This window comes from Colletotrichum destructivum, chromosome 6 (genome assembly GCF_034447905.1).
Source record: "Colletotrichum destructivum chromosome 6, complete sequence".
NCBI classification, from domain to species: Eukaryota; Fungi; Ascomycota; class Sordariomycetes; order Glomerellales; family Glomerellaceae; genus Colletotrichum; species Colletotrichum destructivum.
Genome location: NC_085901.1, coordinates 686,372 through 710,364, shown reverse-complemented (window position 1 = coordinate 710,364; position 23,993 = coordinate 686,372). Strand labels below are relative to the sequence as shown.

The window sequence follows — 23,993 nt, the reverse complement described above, 5'->3', positions numbered from 1 at the left end:
TTCAGCAGTCGAGGTTCAACCAGTCGTCAATCGCCCGGCCGTAGTCGTTCGCCTCGAAGAACCGGTCCGCCGGGTCCCCGAGCGGCCACGCGCCCTCGAAGAAGATGTCCTCGAACGAAGGGCCCCTCGCGTCCTCCCCGAGGTTCGCCGAGGCAGCGCTCTCCGGGACAACGGCCGCCGCGGCCGTGATCTCCTCGTCCGGGGCGTAGACGGCCGCGCTGTCGGGCACCGCCTTGTGCGCCGAGATGCCCGCGGAGCCGACGAGGTCGAACTCCGCGGCGTCCGCGTCGCCGGGGATGGCCGTCCTCGCGTCGCCGGTGTCGGACCGCAGGGTCGGGCCGAAGACGGACTGGTCGCGGCCGGCGTCTGGCCGGCCCGCGCGGTCGTAGACGAGCAGGTCCCCGAGGAGCCGGGTGTCGATGGAGAAGGACGGGTTCTGGTGGTTGGTGTGGCCGTCCCGGTCCGGCGCGGGTTTGACGACGATGCTGTCCTGAAGTTTCCTCAGGTTGTTTGCCTAGATTGAAGATGACACTCTTTAGCCCCATGGCCAAAAAGGAGAGAGGGGGGGTTGACTTTTGGTTTGCTTCACGATCGAATCACGCCGCAAGATAAGAGAGAGAGAGAGGCGTGATAAGACGGGGAGAGACGGCATACCATGTTGGCCACGCACGGCCAGACGGCCCCCATCCGCGCCAGAAACCTCATGCACTTGTCGAAGCCCGTCGTCGCCTTGCCACGCAGGACGGGGTCGCGCACGAAGCTGTGCTGCAGGTGGATCGTCGCGACGACGACGACGCAGTGGGCCACGACGGGGTCCGGCGGCGCGGCGAGGGCCTTGGTCTCCAGCACGTCGAGGAAGAAGACGACCCAGCCAGCGGTGCGGCTCAGGCTCTCGAAGGACTGCTGGATGAAGTGCACGGGCATCGTGTGCCGGAGGTGGCGCAGCCGCCTCGAGAGCAGGAACGGGTGGTTCAGCAGGCACGGGACGGTCTCGTGGACGAACTGGATGAGGAGGAAGGGCATCCAGTACCGCCGCCGGGCGCGCAGCTCTGCCGGGTCGCGCCGGTCGATCCGGTTCGTCGCGAAGCGGAACCGCTGGGGCGCGCGGCAGTCCATGTCGTGGTGGCACTGCAGAACGCGGGAGTAGTCGGAGCGCGAGTCCCAGGGCGGCGGGGCGTCCGGGGCGACGGGGGTGGCGGCGGCGTAGGTCTGGGCCATGCGCCAGACGACGCTGAAGTCCGCGGCGGCAGCCGAGATGGCCTTCTCCGGCGACGGGGGGTCGTCCGGCGGGGGTTCCGGGAGGCTACAGTAGGGGATCGCGGACGAGGCCGAAATGGGGTAGGAGGAGGACGAGGAGGAGAAGGAGGAAGATGAGCTGGTGCCGGCCGGGATCGTGCAGCAGCCCTGGAGGTTCTGGAGGACGGCGATGCTCCGCAGGCAGTGGGCCCTCTCCTGGGCGTTGGCCGGGTTGGCGGATGGCCGGATGCTGTGGGCGAGATGGCTGGCGATGGCCAGGTCGAGGCCAGACTGCGTGACATGCCCGGCTGTTGTGCGATGGCATGTCAATCAAAGAGAAGACAAGGCTTACAAACGTTTTTTTCTTCCAGGCGGCGAACTTGTGTCACTTACACGCAAAGTGGAACATGTTGAGCAGACACAGCGACTGCAGCGTCGAGAGCTCGACCCGTCCTTCGGTCACGCGGTCCATCACCATTCGGCGTGACTCCCGCGCCTTGCCCTCCAGCTGCCGCGCGACCTGGCTCGTGAGGGAACCGGGGGGGTACCTGAGGACCAGTGCCTCCAACGCCAGGATCAGCTCGGGGTCGCGCGACGGGAGGGACGGCAGGAAGGTTTCCTCGGTAAAGAGCGTAATAGGCTGGCCGTGGATCCAAAGTAAATACCGCCGCCCCGTTTCCATCAGCCTGGCGTCGGCGGGACTCGAGAGGGGGCTGTCCTGGGGGTCAGTGATACGTCGTCTATTTCTCACGCGAGTGATGGTGTCTCTGGGCCGGTGAACGCACCTGGGGCTTCGAGGGACAGGACCGGCATTGCTGTCCGATCCGGGGTCTGCAGGTGGCGCGGCTCTTTTTGCAGACGACACTTGGTGAGTTGACGGGGACGGCTCGGGGGGTTGCGGTTTGGGACTGGGTGAAAGGTCAGCGAGGGGCGGCGATCGGCAGGGCCCTGGCGGCGGGCGGGGCAGACATTAAATGCTCGATCAGACGGTCCATCTTGTGCTCGAGACTAGCCAGCCGGCTTTCCTACGAGATATCGCGACCGAGTCAGCACTTTGACCGAGTGTTCTCGCGCCGGTACTCGTCCACGCACCATGTCGCTGTTGCGTCGTGTCTGCTGCTGTGCGTCGGGCACCTCACCGGGGGTGTTGTAGACGCAGGGCTGGCCGAGGCGCTCGCAGAACGAGCAGATCGGTCTCTCGCCCGGACACCGGGACTTTTTGCGGCTGCCGTGCGGCTTCGTGAGACTGTTTGGTCCATCGATATGATGGGAAGAGAGTTTTGCTCCTACCGGCATGGCTCGCAGGCCTGGCGAGCCCGCTTGGCGTATCGCGCATCATCCATGGTCAGGTGTCTGGTCTGGATGGGCCTCAAAGGGTGTCTGGAGTAAAGGATTGCGAGTGGGATAGGGAGGGGTTTGTTTGGTCGAGGATTGGGCCCTTTTGGCTGCAAAGCATTGTCTACAAAACTACAAACCACTGTATCCGTCGCTTACCACATCATCCCGGGTGTGGTTGGTTGGTTGGTTGGTTGGTTGGTTGAATTGGGCGCCACGAAAATGCGATATGGGGGGATGATGAACATGGTGTGTCGACGGATTGAAACGTCCCCGCAAGTGCACAGGGAAAAGACGGGTGTGCGGCGGCCCGGGTGACGTGTGCCGGCCCGAGGGGAAGACCCGCAACGGAGGGAGGGGTCATTGCTGCCAATGATTTTAATTATCAAAGGGCTCTACCGGGTGGTTGCGCCAACCGAGACTCGGCACTTTGGGCGCATTGTACACTACAAGTACGCTCCGTACTTGGCCGAAATTTACCGATACGGTTCGCTGGATAGAACGGGTATAATCGCATGGTCGGAGGCCCACATCGGCACCGGTATCCCGTCAGCCGAGCCGCTCCGTCGCATTTGGACATGCCGACTGGCCACGGGTGATGCTGCAATCAGTAATCCCGCTGCCGGCCTCGATACCTAATTTTAGAACTAATCTTCCCGTCTAAAGATCGTATGGAAACGTGGAATTCCGCTGGGCTAACAGACACTATTCGGATGGATTGCATCATGCCCTCTTCCATCTCAACGTGGCAGACATGTCCGGGACCCCTTCATCCTCGGACCCGGAGTCTCTGAGCCCATTCGTGCGCGTTCATCTGATTCACGTCCATCCTGTACCGATCTTTTCAAGCTTTTGGCCGTTAATGAATGGCATCACTCCTGTCCCTGGACCCCTTTTCCCAAAGATGCCAATCATTGTGCCCCTTGCATATACTTACGCCAGCAGTGTACCGATACAGGATCCTGGGTACCTAAGCGACTCAAACTCCGGCAGACGGAGGCGGACAGGGATGCCCCGCCATCTCAGTCAGCGATCGACCAATGATAGTCAGCAGAAAGACAGAGTGGGCTAACGGAGTCGGTCACCCCGCAGTCCCGAGATCGGCGCCCTCCCAAAAACTTTGGGCGCAAAGCGGGAATGACTCCCCTCCCTCCCTCCCCCCCCCCAAGCCCCTCCCAAGCAAAATCCAGGAGAAAAAGTTCAAAGTGGGCACAACGTGGGTTATTACGTGAGAGAGGGGACAGACGCAAGAGAGAAGAGAGCTCCATCCTCGAACGAGTCATTCGAGTACAGGCAAACTACAAACACCACCCATCCATCCATCCATCCATCCTCCGTTACACCCGCCCGCCACGACTGAACGACTCACGACGAAGAGTCCTCCGCGAAACTTTCACCCACGCGACGAGCAGCACTCGACCCGACAAACCCCGTGCGCGACAGTCACGACAGTCACAATACTCACAATGGCCGCCTTCCCGCCCCCTCCGGTCAACACCATTGACTGGTCCAATGTCGGCTTCAAGGTCCGCGAAGGTGAGCGACCAATCGACCTACCTCCCCCTCCCCCCAATCCATCCATCTCCGCGACAGATCTAGGCTGACAAGACGTCCTCTCCCCTCTCACCAGTCAACGGTCACATCGAGTCGACCTACTCCGTCTCGACCGGCCAATGGACGCCCCTCAAGTTTGTCGCCGACCCCTTCATGCGAATCCACGGCATGGCACCCGCCCTCAACTATGGCCAGCAGGCCTACGAGGGCCTCAAGGCCTTCCGTGCCCCCGGAGACCAGACCATCAACATCTTCCGCCCGGACAAGAACGCCGTGCGCCTGCAGCACTCGGCCGACGTCGTCTCCATGCCCCGCGTGCCCGAGGACCTCTTCCTGGCCGCCTGCAAGGCCGCCGTCTCCCTCAACGCCGGCTACGTCCCGCCCCACGAGACGGGCGCCGCCATGTACATCCGCCCGCAGCTGTACGGCTCGTCGGCCCAGCTCGGCCTGAGCCCGCCCGAGGAGTACGTCTTCGCCGTCTTCGTCATCCCCACGGGCGTCTACCACGGCACCCACCCGGTCAAGGCCCTCATCCTCGACGACTTTGACCGCGCCGCCCCTAACGGCACGGGGCACGCCAAGGTCGGCGGCAACTACGCGCCCGTGCTGCGCTTCAGCGACCGCGCCCGCACCGAGGGCTACGGCATCACGCTGCACCTCGACAGCGTCCGGCACGAGGACATTGACGAGTTCAGCACGAGCGGTTTCATCGGCGTCAAGAAGCAGGGCGACGACGACGTCACGCTCGTCGTGCCGGACTCCAAGTGCGTCATCGACAGCGTCACGAGCGACAGCATCCAGCACATTGCGCGCAGCTTCGGCTGGAAGGTCGAGAAGCGAGTGGTACGTCTAGTCCATGGTCCATAGGAGGGGGGGAGGGGGGGAGGGGGGTAAACGCTTCATTGCGCACGCATACTGACTGAACCCTTTTTCTTTTTGTCGTCTAGATCAAGTACGGCGAGCTGCCCACCTTTTCCGAGGTCATGGCGGCCGGCACGGCGGCGGCGCTGGTGCCGATCCGGTCCATCACGCGACGGGTCGAGGCGACCTCGCCGCAATCCCTCGTGGCGGCGGCGGGCGCCCAGGAGCGGGTCAGCAGCGCCAAGGCCGGCGAGGAGACGGTGACGTTCATCCCTGAGGGCCAGGAGGAGGCCGGCGACATCTGCCTCAGGCTGCTGTCGACGCTCAAGGGCATCCAGCTCGGCAAGCTCAAGGACGAGTTCGGGTGGAACGTTGCTGTCGGCGCGGCGGACGGCACGGCGGTCGCCGGTGAGCAGAAGACGAACGGGTCGGCGTAGACGGTTGACCAGATGGACTGAAAAAGAGAGGAATAGAGAGACAGGGAAAGAGAAGTGGCCTGTTGGTCAGACTCGCCGAGAATGGCATGACATGGAAATGACATGGTCTCCGTTTGGGTCGGCGCCTGGGATGGGTTGAACAAAAGAGTTAAAAAAGTAAAAATGGGAACGTGAAAAAAACAAAGGAAGAAGCACTTGACTGGATTGGCGCTGTTGAACACTCGAACGGTTGGTTTTTCGGTTGGTTGGTGCTCAACCTCGTGTCCGCAGTCCGAGGAATAATAATGAGACCTCGCAAGAGCAAAACAATTCTCCCCGAGTGTTGCCCCTGGTCTGTACGCTTACCCCCCTTTGGTGAATCCCAGCGGTCTGGGACAGTAGCTAGTACAGCGAAGCACAGCCCGGCCGCGTCGGGGAGAAGAGGAAGAAGAAGAAGCACCGCTCATTAACCAGTCAGCGATAACCAGGGTCGTACGCTTCTACTAAGCTGAACACAGGCGGGATTAATTACTCTGCTAGGACTGAAGCGGAGCTGGACTGAAGCGGAGCTGCACACCGGATGACTGCTGAATGGCTGATGAATGGATGGGTGAAGTAGGCCGTGTGGGTGTGGCTATGCAAAATAGTAACAAGATGGAATGGAGGTGCCTCTCTCATGAGCCATGGGGGGAAGAGAAAAGACAGGGCTTGGCATGGGACAGAGTATAATGTCTTGGCAGTCCAATAGGGCCATTTGACCAAAAATCACTCATACCAGAGGGGATACAAGAGACACGGAGGGAGGGTGGGAGAATTAAAAAAAAAATGAGGCTTTTTATTAGATGGATTCTGGTGAGTTGGAGAGAGAGAGAGAGAGAGAGAGGAGAGCACAAGTCGCGTTTTCTTAGGCCGGATAGCCAAGCCCGCCAGAATTGTTAAGGCAATGGATGCGGCGCCCTTGGCCGCCGCTAGCAGAAGCTTAGCAGCTGTAAACAATCCACACACAGGTGCACGGACAGCCGGGGGAGTGGGGGCCCGCCGTCGGCCCGGGGGAGTCGACAGGGGGGGGGCGGGGCGTCTCTGTTCCCTCTTTTGTTTTTTGTCTCCTCCAACAACTGGATTATGGGATGGATGGGCTGCCTCCCGAATCCTGAGTCCTGACACTGCCACCCCTCCTCGCTTGCAGTTTGCCAGTGAGGCATTATCTTGCCCGTCTTGACGTCAAGAGCCCGGTCAAACGTCGTCCCATTGTGCAAAACACCCTCCACATCATCTCCCTTGCGCCCGCAACTTGGCTGCTCCCATCCATATCGGCACATTACATCCACTATGACCAAGGGAAGAGCAGAATGTGAAGCTTCAATTTCCCATCCCATCCCATCCCCTCTCAACGACGTCGCTTCTCTGGTCGGATGGCTACAAGGTACATGGTACACGTTACACAGTGCACCACCCCATTCTCGAGACCAGGTGGTCGGTCGTATGACTCTAGCCTGGAAGCCTGGAACAGGCACATAGCACATGCACCAAGTCGCGAGAGAGACGACTTCAAGGGTCTGAGTGAGAGAGAGAGAGAGAGAGGGAGACAACAAGAAGTGAGAGTGAGCGCCCGTCCGTAGTGCAGTCCTCAGCCACTCAGACGCCACCATCCACGCACTAATTGTACAGAGAAGATCTAGTGCGATGTACTCTACAAATACACTACCGCTGGTTTTTCTGTCATCATTTCAAGCTTTGCCATTGGGCTCGGCGTCTTGACAAGCTCGCCCCTCCTCCAACACCCATCCATCCCTCCTCTTCCAGCACTCCCTTCATCTTCCCACACCCTCCCACTCTGTCTAGACTCTTCTACCTGTACCTGTACGATGTGCGCAGTAGGCACTGGATGAGCCGCTTTATCCTTACCTTACACAAGCTACCCCTGCTATGCCTCAGCCCCCAATCCCCGTCGCCGCCATCAAATGCCCATCATCACCAGCATATGTCGGCACACAGCGGGCGCTCGTTTCCCACTGCATCCTTTGGCGTGCCTCTTACCCGACACACACACACACACTACTGCCCCCAACACATGCGAACCGCCCTGAAATTCACCAACCGTGTCTGTGACAATCAAGTTTCTGTCACCAGAGCGAGTCCCTGATAAATCTCCATGATCCCAGTCGTCCAGATAAACATGCATGGCATGGCACGTGCAAAGCTGTACGACACTACCACTCTGAGCTACCTAGTAGACCCCTCAAAGTGAAGAGAGAGAAAGAGAGAGAGAGCGGGGTGGCTGGCCCTTTAGGCTCTGGGAGTTGCCGTACTCTTGACCTAGACGACGCCGGCTTCCCACACTAGACGGCCGAGACAGCCATCGCGTCTGCCATGGGCTCAAGGATGCCCGTTGCGCTGACTAGCCTACCCTACCCCTTCGTCTTTCTTGACCGCCTGCTCCCAGGAGCCCAAGACTGAGATTCGCGAAAGAAAGAGAGAAAGAGAGAGAGACAAGATGCTCATGGGACCCCCACTCTCTGCAATCCCACTTCTAGGTCTTTGTTTCGAGACAAGATCATTGTGAAGCTAGGGTAGGGCACCAAAACAGAAAGCGTACCATTTCCCCATGCTTGAGACATAAAGAAGACTTCCACCCCTCCGTAGACTCTGCCTTACGCTCCAGAGATTCCTGTTCCCTTCCTCTGGCCGTCCTCGCATTTCTTCCCCGCCTGCTCGTCTCACACAATCCTGCTATTTTGCCACGTCTACCCTCTCACACGCTGTGCTCTACGCCGGCGCCAAACCCTAGGACTACATACACACCGCCGAGCCCCCTACCAAATCAGGCCCGGTATGGAAGCTTCAACGACCAACCTCCCTCCCAACTCCCCGGCCCCCGCCACCGGCGCTGCGGCGTCCAAAATAACAATCGAGGAGAAGCTCGAGAGGCACAAGTCCGGATCGACTATTGACGAGTGGGAAATCCCGCGCCACCGTCCTGACGTCGGCTCCAGCTCCGGCGTCGGCGTCGCCGGCGGCGTCTACTCGAGCCGCGACCTCAATCGTGTCCCCTCGAACCGCCGCCTCTCGCGCGCCGTCACCCGGGACTCGGCTGCCGATGTCGACGAGAGCGGCGACGACTGGCGCCGCGACGATGGCAGGAAGAAGCAGGTCTTTAAGGGGACGACCCTGATGTGGTGCGTAGCCCCGTTTCCATCCCTTATTACGTTTAGATGATTGCGGCTCGCTGACATCCCTCCAAGGCTCGCGTATCAGTCGATCGGTGTCATCTATGGTGATATCGGGACGAGGTAAGCATCGAACCCCATACCCCCGAGTCGTCTTGTAGGCCCGGTGCTGATGGACTGCCAAGCCCCCTCTACGTCTTCTCGTCCACCTTCACAGACCTCCCGACCAAGAACGACCTCACCCAGGTCCTCTCCCTCATCATCTGGTCTCTCACCCTCATGGTCACCATCAAATACGTCTTCATTGTGCTCCACGCGGATAACGAGGGCGAGGGCGGCACGTTTTCCTGCTACTCCCTCTTGACTCGATATGTAAGCTGCCGATCTCTGATTCTTTACCCAAAGAGACATATATGCACACATATATGCAAGGGGAGTGAAGCAGACATATAGGGAGACGGAGGACAGAAAAGGACAGGCTGACACAGTCGCAAGGCCAACATCACCAACTTCGACCCCCGCGAAGAGGCCACCGTCCGCATGGAACGACGCAACACCCAGGACGTGCGCCCCGTCACCCGCGGCATCCGCGCCGTCATAGAGAAGAGCACCATCACGCGGGGCTTTCTCAAGACCATCGGCGTTCTGGCCGTGTCCATGGTCATCGCCGACGGCATCCTGACCCCCGCCCAGTCCGTCCTGGGCGCCATCCAGGGCCTCTCCGTCGTCAAGCCCGACATCGACACCTCCACCATCGTCGGCACTACCTGCGGCATCCTCGTCCTGCTCTTCCTCATCCAGCCCCTCGGCACCACCAAGCTCGCCAGCACCTTCGCGCCCATCGTCATCGTCTGGCTGGGCTTCAACGGTGCCTTCGGCATCTACAACCTCGTCAAGCACGACTACACCGTCCTCAAGGCCTTCAGCCCCTACTACGCCATCCACTTCTTCGCCGAGAAGAAGACCGAGGGCTGGAGGATGCTCGGCGGCGTGCTGCTCTGCTTTACTGGTGTCGAGGCCCTGTTCGCCGACCTGGGTGCCTTTAGCATGCGCGCCGTGCAGATGAGCTGGCTGCTGTGGACGTACCCTTGCCTCGTCCTCGCCTACAGCGGACAGGCCGCCCACCTCGCCGTCATGCCGGAGAAGTACACCAACCCCTTCTTCAACACGGTGCCCCCGGGGATGCTATACCCGAGCCTGATCCTGGCTGTTTTGGCTGCCATTGTCGCGTCGCAGGCTATCATTACGGCAACTTTCCAGGTTAGTTTGAAGGCTGTCTCTCTCCCTCTCTCTCTCTCTCTCTCAGTCCCTCTCACTTCAACGCCACCAAAGCTAACACTACCATCTGCAGCTCTCGAGCCAGATCATGAAGCTCTCCTACTGCCCGCAGATGAAGGTCGTCCACACCTCCGAGACCTTCCACGGCCAGGTCTACGTCCCGCTGCTCAACTGGCTCCTCATGCTCGGCACGATCCTCGTCACGGCCGTGTACAACAACACGACCAGCCTCGGCCACGCGTACGGCGTCTGCGTCATCTTCGTCACCTTCTTCGACACCCTCATGGTCACCCTGGTCGCCATCCTCGTCTGGGGCCTGCCGGTCTGGCTCATCTTCCTCCCGGCCCTGGCCTTCGCCACGCTCGACGGCCTGTACCTCTCCTCCGCCCTCAACAAGGTCCCCGACGGCGCCTGGTTCACGCTGCTGATCTCGGCCCTCATGGCCGGCATGTTCCTCCTCTGGCGCTTTGGCAAGGAGAACCAGTGGCGCGCCGAGGCCGAGGACCGCTTCCGCCCGAGCGCCCTCGTCGCCAAGAACGCCGAGGGCGCGCTGGCGCTCACCCCGCGCTGGGGCGGCGACGCGCTCTCACCCGTCCGCGGCTTCGGCATCTTCTTCGACAAGACGGGCATCCAGACGCCCAGTGTCTTCACCCACTTCGCGTCCAAACTCGGCGCCCTCCCGGACGTCGCCGTCTTCTTCCACCTGCACCCGGTCGAGGTGCCCACGGTCCCGGACGCCGAGCGTTACCACATCTCGCGCTTCGCCAACATCCCCGGGTGCTACCGCCTCGTCGTGCGCCACGGCTTCATGGACGAGGTCGTCAGCCCGGACCTGGGCGCCCTGGTGTACGAGCAGGTGCGCCGGTTCGTGGTCAGGCAGGCCACGGCCAAGGCCGCCGCCAACAGCGAGCAGGAGACGACCACGTCCTGGGAGGACACGGAGGGGCCGCCCGAGCTGCGGGATGAGCGGTTGTCGGCGGAGCTGGCCAAGCTCGACCGGGCTTACGCGCACAAGGTCCTGTATGTGGTGGGCAAGGGACAGATGCACATCCGCACGGGGACGAGCATCCTGAGGAGGGTCACTCTGGGAACGTTCTTGTGGATCCGGGATAATACCAGGGCCAAGATTGCGAATCTGAGGCTGGCGATGGAGAGGGTTGTTGAGGTCGGGTTCGTCAAGGAGATTTGAGAACCTGTGCTGCGGGTTTGGGGCTGGCTTCTCGTGGCGAGCATTAAGGTACGGTAATGCCAGTCTCATTTTCCTGACCCTGAAGATGCCAATGTGTTTTGGAGACTCGCCTTCGCAAAGCGACTCAGCTACGTTTGTCCTCTGATGTGACAACTCGAAAAATGTTTCGCATAAAGGAATGGTTGTCGAGTAGAACACCATGCTCAACACTCTCAGTACTGCATGCAAACAAAGCCAAGTCGAATCGTCTTCCGCGTCGTGTCCCTCCCTCGGGTGTCACGGAATAGCGGTAGACGCAAAAAGACAGATGATCGACTACGCCTGCCATCAGTTTTATAGCTGTATCTAACGTGACGTCTAGATTGAGTGGGGTCGCGGACGCGGACGCGACCGCGTCCGGATCCGGAGTACTCCGGATGTGGAGACAGACAACTCGGGCTTACCCGTCTTGACAGGCCCAGCGGGTCTGAAAGGAACCAGTAGGAAAAGTAACAGGCAACACCCATGCTATCTCGACTGCGAAAATCAGTCTCATGGGAGACTGGAAGTGCATCTCATGTCGTATTGGACTGCAGACACCCCCAACCCCCCCCTCCGACTCGAAGACCCTTCCCAACCCGAAACCGAGTACGAAACCGTCGTGTTGCCCGAGATGAGCCACTGCCGTATTCGCTGAACAACGCCAAGAGAACTCAATTCGGCTTGGCAGCAGCAGCAGCCGCCCTAAACGACCCTTTTCTTTCCCCCAAGTCCCCGTAATCCTTCCGCGGGTAGGCTCTCTCAACCTGTGTGAAGACTCTCTGTAGGTGCTGTACTGCACGACAGTGGATTTACAAGATCGCAGCGCAAAATGTAGAACTCGGGCTCCATCTGGTCGTCAGATTCATTCATCAGGGATGGACATACACATCAAGAGTCGGGTATATCGTACAGGGCCGAATCGACATACTTGTAGCCGTCAGCCCTCTCAGATGACGCCCCACAGATACCAAACACAGGCCAAGACAAAGTACAAGTACGGGGTGGATGCAGCGTTACACAGCCATCGTTAATGAAGATCACCATTCATCCTAACACAATGACAGCATTGGCAAGGGTGATGGCCAAGGGATTGACAACTACTTAGAGGTCGGAACATGCAAATCTCGATGGTTAGGGTTTCTGCTCAATTAAACAGAGTTGGCGTACGGTCTCTTGGGAGCTATCTTACTACACGATTATAGTTACATGAACATGCTATCGTAGCGAGTAGAGTTCAATTGTAATGCAACAGGGCTTTTGATCTGTAGTAACAGGTAAGCTACTCAGCATTTCGGCGTAAGTATATAACTTGACCTACATGCCTCGCCAGCACTAAGGCCTTTGCTTGTCGAGGTTCACCTGACAGAGACACACCTCCAATTTTCACCTCGTCGATCCATATCTCTGCTCATTTCGCACCCTTCCAAGGTATGTTGTATGCTAGAAGCTAGCCGCAAACTGTGTTCCGGTCCTATTCACTGACACATATCGTGCGCCAGTCTCACAATGAAATTCACAACGATTCTGTCGGTCGGCATGCTGCTACTCGGCGTTGCGGAAGCGCAGGTTTGCTACCGCTGCTTCTATACCCAGAACATTGGCTGCGGTGCTTGCAACGACAAAGCCACGAAATACGACGGCGAGGGTGGTGACACTTACTGGTGTGACAAGTGCATTGGAGGTTGTCCTGCCGGAGACGGCCAGTACGCGTCGGCGCAGACGTCTTGTTGATTCGCTAGTATTTCTACATTCGTTATCGACAGGCAACAAGGCAAGAGTCCGTTGCAAATTGACTAGAACTACAAGTTCATTTTGCAAACTGGCGACCGTTCTTTCTGATCCTCAAGAGCCGGGCTCCTAGGGTGTATCTTCTGGACCACCTTCGCACTACCATACCTTGCATTGCCATAGGTAACTACAGAAGAACCCCCTTAAGACGAGCCACAAGGTTTGACACAACAGCATTCACGAGAACGGCGATACTACGTCCACTTAGTGTTCTGGCGTCAATTTGTGACAGGAGACGCCCTTGGATAAAGGCCCCTCTTCTCTATCTAGCAGTGACAAACAGTAACGGTCACCAATGACACCGGACGGAGTGCCGTCTGCTGATGGGCATCACACGAACTTTGATGGATTTGCTAAACAGCCCCCCCCCCCAAACAAACAAAACGGCCGCGACCTCGCCCCTGGTCCACTTGCTCACACATATCTGCCACTCGTCGAGGGACTTCTTGACGGGGCCGTTCAGGTTGGCGTACTGCCGTTGCCCCAGCTCAGTCTTCCTCGCCGCCGCCGCCGCGTCAGCACCGGAACTGCAATGGGACCCCACCCCTCGCTCAAGTATGCCGTTGACAACGACCTCACCGCCCGATAGTGGTTACAGCTGGCCGACGGGCAGGATACCAGCGGGGACCACAAGCAGGGTTGGCATGTAGGCGAGCTCGATGGCGCGGAAGCGTTCTAGTTCCAAGTAAGAGTTTCCGGCCGCGGCATGACTTGGGAGACAATGAAGCCATCTTGCCTGTCTGCGCCGCCGTCATCGTCATCGTCATCGTCACCGTTGAGGCCAGACGCGACGGAGAAAGCACAGCGGACCGAGGCAGTGACCTCGGCGGTGAGGTTGTCGTTTTACCCACGAATCGATGTTCATCCCGCCGAACCTCATCTGTGTAATGCTGGCCCGCCACCTGCCGTGGTTTGGTGCGGTGTTGCATGGCGCTCATCCCCCGGCACAGCATAGTTCGGAGAAGGTGGTTCTGGGGATGAAGGCGGCGTTGGTGAGGCCGCCCTGGTCGAGGTAACCCCGCGCCACGCCGGCGCCCGCAACAAAAATGACCCCCAAGACCTCTACGGGAGCCGGCTCCGGACCGTCCCCGGTCGCAGTCCCGGTCCCGGTCTGCCTCCTGTCGACGATGTAGACAAAGTTATTGGGGAGCCGGTGGGCTGACCGAGGCCACCCTCTTCGAAGCTGAAGGCGCTCTGCTGGAGGACGACATCCTGCGGGCCGAGGCAGTAGATGTGTGCCGACTGCTCGACCTCGGTGGCGAGGTTGCCGTCGATCAGAATGACGGTCGAGTCGCTTGTGTGGTGGATAGAGCCGGGCGACGCGTCGTCCACGGCGCCCATGCGCATGATGGCGGTCACGGAGCAGACCCAGATGGCCGCCGGTTCTTGATACACTGCTGCGGTAGGCCTCGTTGAACAGGACCGCAGCAAGAACGGCGCGATGGCCGCCGAGATGGTAAGGAGTCTCTCCCTCAAACCTTTATGGGAAATGGCGGTTCCGTAGCCATCCTTGATGGCAATTCTTGTCAGGGTACATCCCGGCTGCGTGCATGATTAGCCGCGGCAGACTCTTCTCCTTCCGGGCCGATGCGCGCGACACTCGCCCGGCCGAACGCCAACGCCTCGGTAACGGCCTCGTCGTCCAGCGCTTTGTGGGCCATGACAGACACTAGATGACAACCCCCGTGCCGCCGCCGCTGTCGGTAATGCGGACTTGGCGGGGCGCTGATGGCGAACGCGAACGGGCCCACGGTACAGTCTTCACTCGACGGCTGGATCGGGAGAGCGGGGCCCATAGAGATTGGTTGTGACAATCTGTGGCAATCTGTGAGAGACGAACGGAACTGTGAGGTGGGGATGCGGGAGCAGCATCTTACACATCCTTACAGATGGATGCCTGGTAAGGTACCTTTACTCCGAGCATCGCTCGCCTGATGTGCCACTTCTGGTCCTTGTCCTTGTTGGTCAGACGGACGCCCCCACGGACAGCGAACGGGGGCGGGGCCGGGCTTTGACGGCGCTTGTGGGTCCAAAACCTAAACCCGACCAAGGCCCATCGCCGTGTACTCCCAAGAAAAGGCCATGGCTCACCGGGCTCGTAATTACGAGTCCGACGACTACAAGCTCCTGCTCAGCAAGACCGAAAGGTTCCCGCACAAGCCCACGCTGAATTGTTTCAAGCGGCATCCCCTGTTCGAGCTCTACGAGGCTGCCGGCCGTCTCCGGGATTGTGCGAAAGCCTGGTGGCTGGACCAAAATGATACGGCGTTCTGGGAAAATTCAGTCAGCCAAGGTGAGGCCATAACCAAGTACATGAAAAGGCAGGCTTTTCTGCTCTGTAGAGAATTGTGGACAAAGTTCCAGAGCAACGAGGAAAAGTAATGGGATACACGCATTCGGAAGACAACTCTAGGTGTGCAGAGGCGCCCTGTTGCGACCATGGGCGGCTGGGGACCTCGCAACCTCAAGCGCTACCGGGGCTTACACCGGGCGCAGAGCACCATTCTCATACAGATGCGGACCGGCTTCATAGGCCTGAACTCTTTCCTGTATCCCAAAGGGGTAAGTTTGTTATTTTCCCCTTTCCTGCCCCTTCTACCCACTCCACCCTGCCTGCCCACGCCATTCACAATTAGTTTCTTTTTCTCTCCCGTCCATTCTATCCGACGAGAATCAGCTCTCTTCTCTCATGCCCTCCCACTGCCATCTCTGCCCTTCTGTCTTTTCGTGGCCTATCTGACATTGCTCCTCCCGTCATAGCTTGCCGACACAAACATGTGTCCTTGCACTCAAGATGCCCACACAGTTGAGCACCTCCTTTTTTGATTGTCCCCTCCTACGCAACGCTAGAAGGAATCTTCCCATCACGCAATGGCTATGCGTACGGATCGAGATCCGCCATCGTATGTCGCCGAGATTTCGGATTCGCGGTCTTTGTGACCTGCTCGACGAGTTCCCAGGCACCGTTTCGACATGGGCGATTCACGACTTTGAACTCGCCCAGTTCGTGTGGACGGACCGATACATGATGGACGGTCCGTCCACCCAAAGCCCGTACCTTCGCTGAGAAGACGGGTTCCCTCTCCGTGTGAAGTAAAGTGAACTGTCAGACACCCAGAACCGCACCGGTTCCGCACCTGACGAATCTTCCGCACCGAATATCCATACCCATCACTTCAACAGGAACATCATCAACCGCGAATCAATGGCCTCTCCATCGCTTTTTCCCTCGCTACCCCGAGAGATACGGGATAAAATATACGAGCACTACCTCACGGTCCCAGGCGGATACGTATGCGACCCTGACCGCTTTGCCGCCAGCGCGCTGGCCCGCACCGAAGAGCAGCCCGACTTCAGCATTGTCGGGGTGCTGAAAGGCGCGGACGGCCAGCCAATCGATCTCAACCTCTCCTACACATGCCGACCCGTCGCTTCGGAAATGCACTGCCTCGCTCTTCGCACCAACACCATCACCTTCTCAACTGTCACTTCAGATGAGCTCCGCATCCTCGCTTTGTCGCTCCAAAGGGGGATGAGACCGTACGTGGACGGTTATCGACAAGAGATGATCTACCATGCCGCCCAAGCCCTGCCGACTAAGATCGTGGATGAACTGAAGCTCAAGTATCCACCTTTTGTTTTAGTTTTGGAGAGGATGAGAGAAGGTCCAACCGACCTCGAAACGATGCTGAGTTCCCAACCATGCAAGGGAGCACCATATGGCGAGGCGAGGTCGCTCTGGTCGAACTTCTGCAGGGATGTGGTTCAAGCCAACCTACCCCTGGACACTGAGCAGACAGCCATCCGTCGGTATTGGATTGAATCCGACTATTTCAATACGGCCAGTTCGTCTGAAAAGGTCGCCAGAGCTATTCCCCGCCTCGTTGGCATTGTCGATTGTCCGCTCAACCACTGGTCCATTCCAACCGACCGGGCCTTGGGAGCTTACGCGCCGAGAAAAGAATTCGACCTCGAAAACGCACGAACCAAGAAAGATCGCATCAAGTATCGCTTCCCGGCCGCAGCGGTGGCTATTCTCTTCCTGCAGTCTCTCGGTGACAGGCGCTGTGGGCAGCTGCGCAAGATTGTCTTGCACGAAGACTGAGAGTCTGTGGCCGATCCCGAGAGCCACGCTCTGGGCCTGATCCCGTTCTGCCAGCAAAACCCCCGACTACACGTGGAGCGTCGCGTCGACTTGTGGAACAATGCATTCGAGAGAAATAGTAGATGGGCCGGGAAGACCACTCATATGGCTATGTATATGGACAAAACCCGTTCGAACTGGGGCTTCAGATCCTGCGACGTCACCAGCAACATCAACGCATGGGTGATGGAAGCCTTGGCACTTTCGCCCGCAGGCATGCCGGCCAACTCATTTTCCCTCATTTTCGACGGCCAACCGACACCACAGCTGGCTACGCAGATTTTCCAGTCGGTTGTTCAGCAGGATGTCACCTGGCAGCTTGCCTGGGAAGAGTCCGTGAGGCGGAGTATCCTCGCAAAGCCGCCACCGATTCATGGAGACGCATCGACGACATTGTATAGCTATTACACGTTTCAATATCTCCCCCGGGCCATGAAAGACATCGCCGACCAGAAATCGGTGGTGCGATGCAACTTCGACGTTGGAGAGCCATCGAATGTTGAAAAAATGGTCCAGGACCATAAGGACTGGGATGATGAGCAGTGGCACTGGGGCAAGTTTACTAATCACGACCAGAAAGAATGGGACACGGTGCCTCCCCTGCCATCATGGAGATCAATCTTGATGGAGAATCTCGTCCCAATACCAGACGGACCGTACGTGCCTTACAGCGATTCCGATTACGATGCCGGTACCGATTCCGACTGGTAAGGGCCTGAATATGCTTTAGACCTCTGATGACCGGGCAGATATTTGGATTACTCCATGGTTGGATAAGTTTTCATGTTTCGCGCTCCCCAAGTGACTTGCATCTTGGCTGCTTTTCAGGTGACACCCATGCCACTTTCATCGACTATGACGCGCCAACTTCGATAACCAGGTTTGGGTCTAGATCCTCGAAAGATGAACCGTAATCTACTGGCGTTGATGCGGCGGGTTTGGGCATTTGAACCGGAATGTCTTGCACATGTCGCGAGCGACGGGGGACCAATTGAGGAATCCGGTGAGTGAGGATGCCGAACGCATGTGACCCCTTCCCCTTGTATTGACTGAACGATGCGCTAATAAGATGTCTGCGAAGCGCGGAACTTCAACGACAGTGGGCGCGTCGCTGACGCTGCCGAGCCCCGATACTCATCGAAAGAGGAGAGCATGAATGGAGAGCGTCGTCAGTCCCTTGTGTCCCGCCGAGACCGATGCTGCTGTCTGTCTATCGATCCGACAATCATAATGAGTCAGATTCACTCATGCTTCCCAAGGCGGCTGGGAGGACTACCCCATCATGCATCGTCAAATCAAAAGCGCACGTCGAAACGCCAAGGGCGATTAGTGCTTACCGTCACGATGTGCCATCAGAGCTCGGGTAAGCTCGCCGACATTGCCTGCTCGCTCAGCTTTACCACCTACCTATATATGCAAACAGCTGTCACGGCACGTTGCTGTCGTGGAGTCCGTCATCATCCACCCGCTCCGAGTCTTCTTACGACAACAGACCTCGAACCGCCCTCGACGACACTCGCACTCTCACAATGGTTTGGGACCTGCTTCCCGCCGACTGGAACCCCTCGGCCTGGGCGGGCCAGTGGTTCCTCCAGACGCCTCTGGACGCCGCCGCAACCACCAAATGCAGCCCGGCCGGACTGTCTCTCCCCGACATCACCGGGGTGCGCATCCTCTCGATCGAGGCCTCTGAGCAGCGCAACTACACGTACATCCCCGGCCCCTTCGCCGCCGGCCTGCCGGGCCCTCCTACGCCGATCCCCGGCCTCGACTTCTGCAACGTCACCGTCACCTACACACACCCGGGCTGGCACGACACCGTCAACGTCAACACGCTGCTGCCCGCCGCGGAACGCTGGAACGGGCGGTTCGCGGGCATCGGCGGCGGCAACCTCGCCACCGGGGGAGGCATGGTGGCCGAGTTCCTCATGATGCCCATCATGGCGTCCGGCTTCGCCACCGCCACCACCGACGGCGGGCACTCGACCGACGTCCTCGGCCCCGAGGCCAACGACCCGTCCTGGGCCCTGTCCAGCCCCGGCAACGTCAACTGGCCCCTGCTCGTCGACTTCGCCTCCGTCTCGCTGCACGACACGGCCACCATCGGCAAGGCCGTCGCCGAGGCCTTCTACGGCTCCGCCCCGGCCTACTCCTACTTCCACGGCGGCTCCACCGGCGGCAGGCAGGGCCACATGCTCGCGCAGCGGTACCCGCAGGACTACGACGGCATCATCGCCCTCTTCCCCGCCGTGAACTGGGTCCGGTTCTTCTTCGCGGCCTTCTGGCCCAAGTTCGTCATGGACCAGCTGCGCACCTACCCGCGGCCCTGCGAGTTCGAGGCCATCACGGCCGCCGTCGTCGCCGCGTGCGACGGCCGCGACGGCGTCGAGGACGGTATCCTCTCCCGAATAGACCTCTGCGACGACTTCGACCCCCACGACGTCGTCGGCAAGGCCGTCGACTGCGACGGCGTCCAGACCACGGTGTCGTCCGCGGCCGCGGACGTGATCCAGGCGACGTGGGACGGGCCACGAAGCGCCACGGGCGAGTTCCAGTGGTACGGGTTCGGCAAGGGCACCGACCTGACGCAGCCCCTCACGGGGCCGATCCAGGTCCGGTGCGACGGCGGAGAGTCGTGCGGCGCCGAGCAGCTCGCCGTCTGGGCCCGGTACTGGGTCAAGAAGGACCCCTCGTTCGACATTGGCGCGATCTCGCACGAGGAGTGGGACGACCTCGTGCACGCCTCCGTCAACGAGTTCGACTCCGTCATCGGGACCTCGGACCCGGACCTGTCCGCCTTCAAGAGGAGGGGCGGCAAGATGGTCAACTGGCACGGCACCGTGGACGCGGCAATCCCCTTGAACGGGAGCACGGACTACTACGACCGTGTCCTGGCCCGCGACCCGGAGGCCCAGGACTACTGTCGTTTCTTCGTCGCGCCCGGCGCCGGCCACTGCTTCAACTGCGGCCCGAGCCCGCCGCCGACGCTGGACTACATCATCGACTGGGTCGAGAAGGGCGTGGCCCCCGACACCCTGCGGGCGTCGGGGAAAAACGGGCATGGTGTCCAGGTGGAGAGAGACCTATGCATGTATCCCAAGGTCCAGCACTATGCGGGAGGGGATCCGACGGTTGCCTCGTCTTTCATTTGCGTCTAGACGGGGACTTGCAGCAATAGGGTTAGACCAGACACACCGACACACCAGCGGCTCCGAGATTTGATCATGGAATGATTGGTGCCAAGTATCCGCGAGTCCCTACGGACAAAGGCTAAACCGTTTAGACAGACAAGGGCTTGAAAGCCCCTCACGATGTAGTTTGCTTTTATTGGAGATCTAGAGCATAGAAGACGTGATAAAAAAGCCATAGGTACAGGCCTGATTGTTGTGGTAAATAAATCTTTGGAGTGCATAGTGAACTTCCTTCTATGACAAACTTGGAAGCGACGAATTGGAGTTCTTCGACTTTTCAACGGGTTCCCCCAAGTCCCGCCCACCACCACCTCGGAGCACATTTGTTGCTCCCTTCCAGTTGGGCATCCATCAACGTCTATCTAGTCCGTGTATAAACAACTAGTAATACAGCATTCCCCATGCCACACCTGGGGGATGCGGATCTGGCGTGGTTTATGTCATACTCCTTTATCAAGGGTGAACCTCGGCATCCTTGTCTCCATGCTTCGCCAAACGACGGCTCTGTGTCGTAGGGCACTCGTGAGGCAGTGCAACTTTGTTAGAGAGCCTCAAGGTTCTTAAATGACAAACTCGGCCAAACCTGGACTGTTTTCTCTCTCAGTACTGAACCGAGGGGCTTTGCCCCCAACATGTCCAGTGACCACCTGCCAATCGAGGCAAGGCGGGAACCCCTTCTCGACCTTGACCATGGCCTCCACGGGACTCCTGATAACCATCTCCGGGACTGTCGCACTCGGTCGGCAGTTAACCTCTACTGAAGCATGAGAAAATAAGACTGACGTTCATCCGCGTAGTCTCTGCCCCTTTTGCGGATATGCTGCTCGATGCACCGTAAAGGCGCCAACGGCCTCAGAGAGGTCGCAAGTGGAATGGTACATGTGCCCCATTATAGCATGGGTGACGATATTGGCCACAAACCGGGCGGAGACATCATTCCCGACAACTCTCGCCAGACGAAGAACCTGGGAGCCGGGGCTGTTGTCTTCGGTTTCGCCGACAATGAGATCCTGGAAAACGGCATAACGGTAGGTAGGCAGGAGGCGCAATGGATGCTACTGCAATCCGTGCAGGCTTGAAACTGGCGTCGAAACATCTCCCGTAGCGCTCGGGAACCTTTCGCAAAGTCAGATCTGCCGTGAGGCTGCATCTATCGAGAAAGCCATCGTCAAGCATGGTGTCCCTGCTGGATGTAGCATTTGCCAGCGCATTGGGTACTGCTCTCAGGACATCAAAGCCCGCAAGGCAGAGATTCGTGATTCGAACAGTCTCGATCATGTACTGCTCGGCATCTGGGCGTTTGCGAGACCAAGCAATGGTCTCAACATCGTCGATGATGAGAATCTGGAGACGAGATGGATCCTCGAGGGCGCCCCTGGCAAAGTGGTTGAAGTTATATGGTTGCGTGAGCCAGCTTCGACCAGGCGGATCGTTGCGTGCATTGCGCATAGGCGGATGGCCACTTTTTGGGCGAGGGCCTTGGCCAATGTTGTTTTGCCAGAGCCGGTTGGACCGAGCAGAAGGACGATGAATTTAGCTGCGGATGAAGCAAGAGGCAGCTGAGTGGTTCGACTCATGGCTGGAAGAAGTCAGCGACGGCGACGGTTCGGGATAGGTGGTGGAGCCCTACCGTGGTTGTTGAGCCATCGCAGGATGCGGGATTGAACAGCATGATCGAGGACCAAGCTGTATAATACCCGGAATCAGCATCTGGGAGGAGGCGCTGCGGTGTTAATAACAAGTCACAATTCTATGGCAGGCGGAGCGGGTATCCTCACAGTTCCCAGAGACCGTCAAGCGTGGAACTGGGCAGCATGGTGTCGATCTCGTCATCGGACACAGAGGGCGACTCGGGAGTGCAACGGTACAGGTTGACCTTGATGGCAACATCACGCATGGAGACGGCGCGAGTGGTGGGATCAAGGCCCTGGAATTCAACGACGCGAAGGGAGTGGAACAACTCGCTGGGGACGCCCTTGTGGACTGGCCGATGGTCAGCTTGGCTGGTGGATAAGAGCGGGCGGGCCGTGATACTAACAAACGGGCTCTTTTAGGAGGTCTGCCTCGAGGGAAATGACGGTATCGTCTTTGAGCTTTGGCGGACTCCATTCTTGTTCGAGCCTAGAGAGAAGCTGCCGAAAGTTGAGTTAGACGACGAGGCGATTGTGAGGCGGCAATTAGGGCTGATGGGGAGAGACCAACCAGCTGGCAGCCCCTGTCGGTGTGGGAAGGCTACATTCGGAGGGTCAGCGGGGGGGCGATCGACAAGTCGGGGAAGATGGCCGTGGATTTGGAGTACGGCGAGGCGGCATCACGTACAATTCTGTCGTCCTTGAGGCGGGCCTCGACGTAGGCAATGCCCTTCTTGGGCTTCGAAACAAGGATGTAATCGTCGGTGCGACCAAGGGTCACAGCTGTGTCGGTCATTTTGTGGGTGTCCAGCATGTCTCCCTGCTGCGTCAATTGTTTGAAAGACTCGAATGTCGTCGTCGTCGTCGTCGTCGTCGTCATCGAAAGCCAACAGTCGTCAGAGTAGAAGATGAAGCAATGAAGAGGGGGGTTCGGCGTGTTCAGCAATGGAGCGGGCGGATTAGAAATGGCCGAAATTTTCGTGGCTCAATTGGGGAGCAGAGACCGGGGAGGGTTGTCCCGCTTCTGTGTCCCGGTTGCGTGCGGTGCGCACCAGATGGATGGATGGATGGATGGAGTTGGATCGATTGATCGATCCGATTTGAGGGCCGACGAAAGCCGTGGCGCATGTCACCAAAACCCACCGATCAAGTCAGGGGGCAGGGGGCGGGCGGGACTCCCGATTCCAGAGCGCTGGGAACGGGCAGCGGGGAATGGAGGGAGAGCCGGGGAGCACGCGAGGCAAGAAAGCCGCAGGGAAGCTGGAAGTTTTCAAGAAAAAAACAAGAGAGGGGAAACGTAGAGATATACCCCTACTGTCGTGTGAATGAATGCCTAGAACACTCGACAACTTGCATTGGCTCGCGACCCACCCACAGGGCGACGCTGGGAAATGCCAATGCTTTGCCAGTCGATACCAACAAAGACAATGAAGAATGATGGCCAATTTGGCGGCGACGTAACCACCGCTACACTGCCACTACCGCCGCCATCAATGAGCCTTCAGCAAAGTTCACCGGCCCAGAGTTGGCTAGAATCACTTGGCAAAAAGCTTCTGATGTCGGGAACCCATGGGACGGACCGTCTGCTCTATCTGAGAGTCTCGCGTGCTTCCAGTCGCTCGTCTCTGGCCGGGCCGTGGAGAGGCATGCACGTTGTTTCGCCTCGGTCTCGGTCCGCTGGCACGACGTTTTGTTGCGCTTGCTGCCTGCCCTCTGCTCTGCTGCGTGCCCCCTGCGGCGCTCTGCCCCGCTCAAAATACAATGAAACTTGTTCTCTGCAGCTTCCAGGCCTGACGATGGATGCCAAAAGCACCGTAGTCGTTCTCTCCCATGATGTTCTTCCTTTGGGGGCGTCTTTACTCAACCGCAAGCGGGACAGCCAAAAGCCAAAAGCGTCCAAAAGCGTTAGTCCACATGCAGCCGCCGAAGACGACCTGTTCTTTATTGTCGATTGTCGTCTGTCGTTCTGGACTACCCTACAGTCAATGCCTGATCCAATGCGCGGTCGAGGATAGAGTGCAAGGCAACACTTTCCTGTCGGTGCGCAAGTCTTCGGCAGTTATTGACTCACTGCACTAACACAACGGCCACTCGGGCTCCAAACATCTGACTATTTCACAAGTATCGCATACCATACCATTCATCCCAACCTTCATCGTTCACCCTGTCGTTGACATCTTCA

At 58.7% G+C, this 23,993-nt stretch overlaps 12 protein-coding genes across 12 annotated transcripts; 8 read left to right on the top strand and 4 right to left on the bottom strand.

The window, feature by feature from the left end:
* Position 1: 1 nt before the first annotated feature.
* Positions 2-2,579, bottom strand: CDEST_09394 (Putative zn(2)Cys(6) fungal-type DNA-binding domain-containing protein; the record flags this gene model as incomplete). The annotated part of the gene is made up of 7 exons (XM_062925553.1): positions 2-514; positions 655-1,544; positions 1,630-1,949; positions 2,022-2,144; positions 2,206-2,261; positions 2,329-2,461; positions 2,527-2,579. 7 exons carry the CDS (start codon positions 2,577-2,579, stop codon positions 2-4), a joined length of 2,088 nt encoding a protein of 695 aa, XP_062781604.1.
* Positions 2,580-3,749: 1,170 nt separating this feature from the next.
* Positions 3,750-5,786, top strand: CDEST_09393 (Putative aminotransferase class IV, branched-chain amino acid aminotransferase II). Its single transcript, XM_062925552.1, has 3 exons — positions 3,750-4,107; positions 4,202-4,968; positions 5,073-5,786. Exons 1-3 carry the CDS (start codon positions 4,038-4,040, stop codon positions 5,421-5,423), a joined length of 1,188 nt encoding a protein of 395 aa, XP_062781603.1. The 5' UTR covers positions 3,750-4,037; the 3' UTR covers positions 5,424-5,786.
* A 2,285-nt stretch (positions 5,787-8,071) lies between these two features.
* Positions 8,072-11,088, top strand: CDEST_09392 (Putative potassium transporter). Its single transcript, XM_062925551.1, has 5 exons — positions 8,072-8,578; positions 8,645-8,692; positions 8,755-8,941; positions 9,065-9,829; positions 9,921-11,088. The coding sequence occupies exons 1-5, from the start codon at positions 8,235-8,237 to the stop codon at positions 11,034-11,036; spliced, it is 2,460 nt and encodes an 819-aa protein (XP_062781602.1). The 5' UTR covers positions 8,072-8,234; the 3' UTR covers positions 11,037-11,088.
* A 1,475-nt stretch (positions 11,089-12,563) lies between these two features.
* Positions 12,564-12,788, top strand: CDEST_09391 (uncharacterized protein; the record flags this gene model as incomplete). Its single annotated transcript, XM_062925550.1, has 1 exon — positions 12,564-12,788. One exon carries the CDS (start codon positions 12,564-12,566, stop codon positions 12,786-12,788), a length of 225 nt encoding a protein of 74 aa, XP_062781601.1.
* A 380-nt stretch (positions 12,789-13,168) lies between these two features.
* Positions 13,169-13,793, top strand: CDEST_09390 (uncharacterized protein; the record flags this gene model as incomplete). The annotated part of the gene is made up of 1 exon (XM_062925549.1): positions 13,169-13,793. The coding sequence occupies one exon, from the start codon at positions 13,169-13,171 to the stop codon at positions 13,493-13,495; it is 327 nt and encodes a 108-aa protein (XP_062781600.1). The 3' UTR covers positions 13,496-13,793.
* A 1-nt stretch (position 13,794) lies between these two features.
* On the bottom strand, positions 13,795-14,726 carry CDEST_09389 (uncharacterized protein; the record flags this gene model as incomplete). Its single annotated transcript, XM_062925548.1, has 3 exons — positions 13,795-14,387; positions 14,444-14,670; positions 14,723-14,726. 3 exons carry the CDS (start codon positions 14,724-14,726, stop codon positions 13,908-13,910), a joined length of 711 nt encoding a protein of 236 aa, XP_062781599.1. The 3' UTR covers positions 13,795-13,907.
* A 201-nt stretch (positions 14,727-14,927) lies between these two features.
* Positions 14,928-15,227, top strand: CDEST_09388 (uncharacterized protein; the record flags this gene model as incomplete). Its single annotated transcript, XM_062925547.1, has 1 exon — positions 14,928-15,227. One exon carries the CDS (start codon positions 14,928-14,930, stop codon positions 15,225-15,227), a length of 300 nt encoding a protein of 99 aa, XP_062781598.1.
* Positions 15,228-15,284: 57 nt separating this feature from the next.
* CDEST_09387 (uncharacterized protein) lies at positions 15,285-16,950 on the top strand (the record flags this gene model as incomplete). The annotated part of the gene is made up of 3 exons (XM_062925546.1): positions 15,285-15,407; positions 15,640-15,899; positions 16,029-16,950. 3 exons carry the CDS (start codon positions 15,285-15,287, stop codon positions 16,948-16,950), a joined length of 1,305 nt encoding a protein of 434 aa, XP_062781597.1.
* Positions 16,951-17,094: 144 nt separating this feature from the next.
* Positions 17,095-17,700, top strand: CDEST_09386 (uncharacterized protein; the record flags this gene model as incomplete). Its single annotated transcript, XM_062925545.1, has 1 exon — positions 17,095-17,700. The coding sequence occupies one exon, from the start codon at positions 17,095-17,097 to the stop codon at positions 17,698-17,700; it is 606 nt and encodes a 201-aa protein (XP_062781596.1).
* A 771-nt stretch (positions 17,701-18,471) lies between these two features.
* Positions 18,472-20,147, top strand: CDEST_09385 (Putative tannase/feruloyl esterase, alpha/Beta hydrolase; the record flags this gene model as incomplete). The annotated part of the gene is made up of 1 exon (XM_062925544.1): positions 18,472-20,147. Exon 1 carries the CDS (start codon positions 18,519-18,521, stop codon positions 20,145-20,147), a length of 1,629 nt encoding a protein of 542 aa, XP_062781595.1. The 5' UTR covers positions 18,472-18,518.
* A 192-nt stretch (positions 20,148-20,339) lies between these two features.
* Positions 20,340-21,862, bottom strand: CDEST_09384 (uncharacterized protein). Its single transcript, XM_062925543.1, has 2 exons — positions 21,811-21,862; positions 20,340-21,759 (listed from the first exon to the last, which is right to left on the bottom strand). Exon 2 carries the CDS (start codon positions 21,627-21,629, stop codon positions 21,114-21,116), a length of 516 nt encoding a protein of 171 aa, XP_062781594.1. The 5' UTR covers positions 21,630-21,759; positions 21,811-21,862; the 3' UTR covers positions 20,340-21,113.
* A 21-nt stretch (positions 21,863-21,883) lies between these two features.
* CDEST_09383 (uncharacterized protein) lies at positions 21,884-22,607 on the bottom strand (the record flags this gene model as incomplete). The annotated part of the gene is made up of 5 exons (XM_062925542.1): positions 21,884-21,890; positions 21,959-22,163; positions 22,219-22,312; positions 22,383-22,412; positions 22,500-22,607. 5 exons carry the CDS (start codon positions 22,605-22,607, stop codon positions 21,884-21,886), a joined length of 444 nt encoding a protein of 147 aa, XP_062781593.1.
* Between the last annotated feature and the right edge of the window lie 1,386 nt (positions 22,608-23,993).

Bases quoted from the DNA above. Each gene is read 5' to 3' on its own strand.
- CDEST_09393 (XM_062925552.1), top strand. From the start codon at position 4,038: ATGGCCGCCTTCCCGCCCCCTCCGGTCAACACCATTGACTGGTCCAAT. The intron at 4,108-4,201 runs GTGAGCGACCAA...CCCTCTCACCAG, and splicing joins CGGCTTCAAGGTCCGCGAAG to TCAACGGTCACATCGAGTCG. The intron at 4,969-5,072 runs GTACGTCTAGTC...TTTGTCGTCTAG, and splicing joins GGAAGGTCGAGAAGCGAGTG to ATCAAGTACGGCGAGCTGCC.
- CDEST_09392 (XM_062925551.1), top strand. From the start codon at position 8,235: ATGGAAGCTTCAACGACCAACCTCCCTCCCAACTCCCCGGCCCCCGCC. The intron at 8,579-8,644 runs GTGCGTAGCCCC...CATCCCTCCAAG, and splicing joins AAGGGGACGACCCTGATGTG to GCTCGCGTATCAGTCGATCG. The intron at 8,693-8,754 runs GTAAGCATCGAA...TGGACTGCCAAG, and splicing joins TATGGTGATATCGGGACGAG to CCCCCTCTACGTCTTCTCGT.
- CDEST_09384 (XM_062925543.1), bottom strand. From the start codon at position 21,629: ATGCGCAATGCACGCAACGATCCGCCTGGTCGAAGCTGGCTCACGCAA.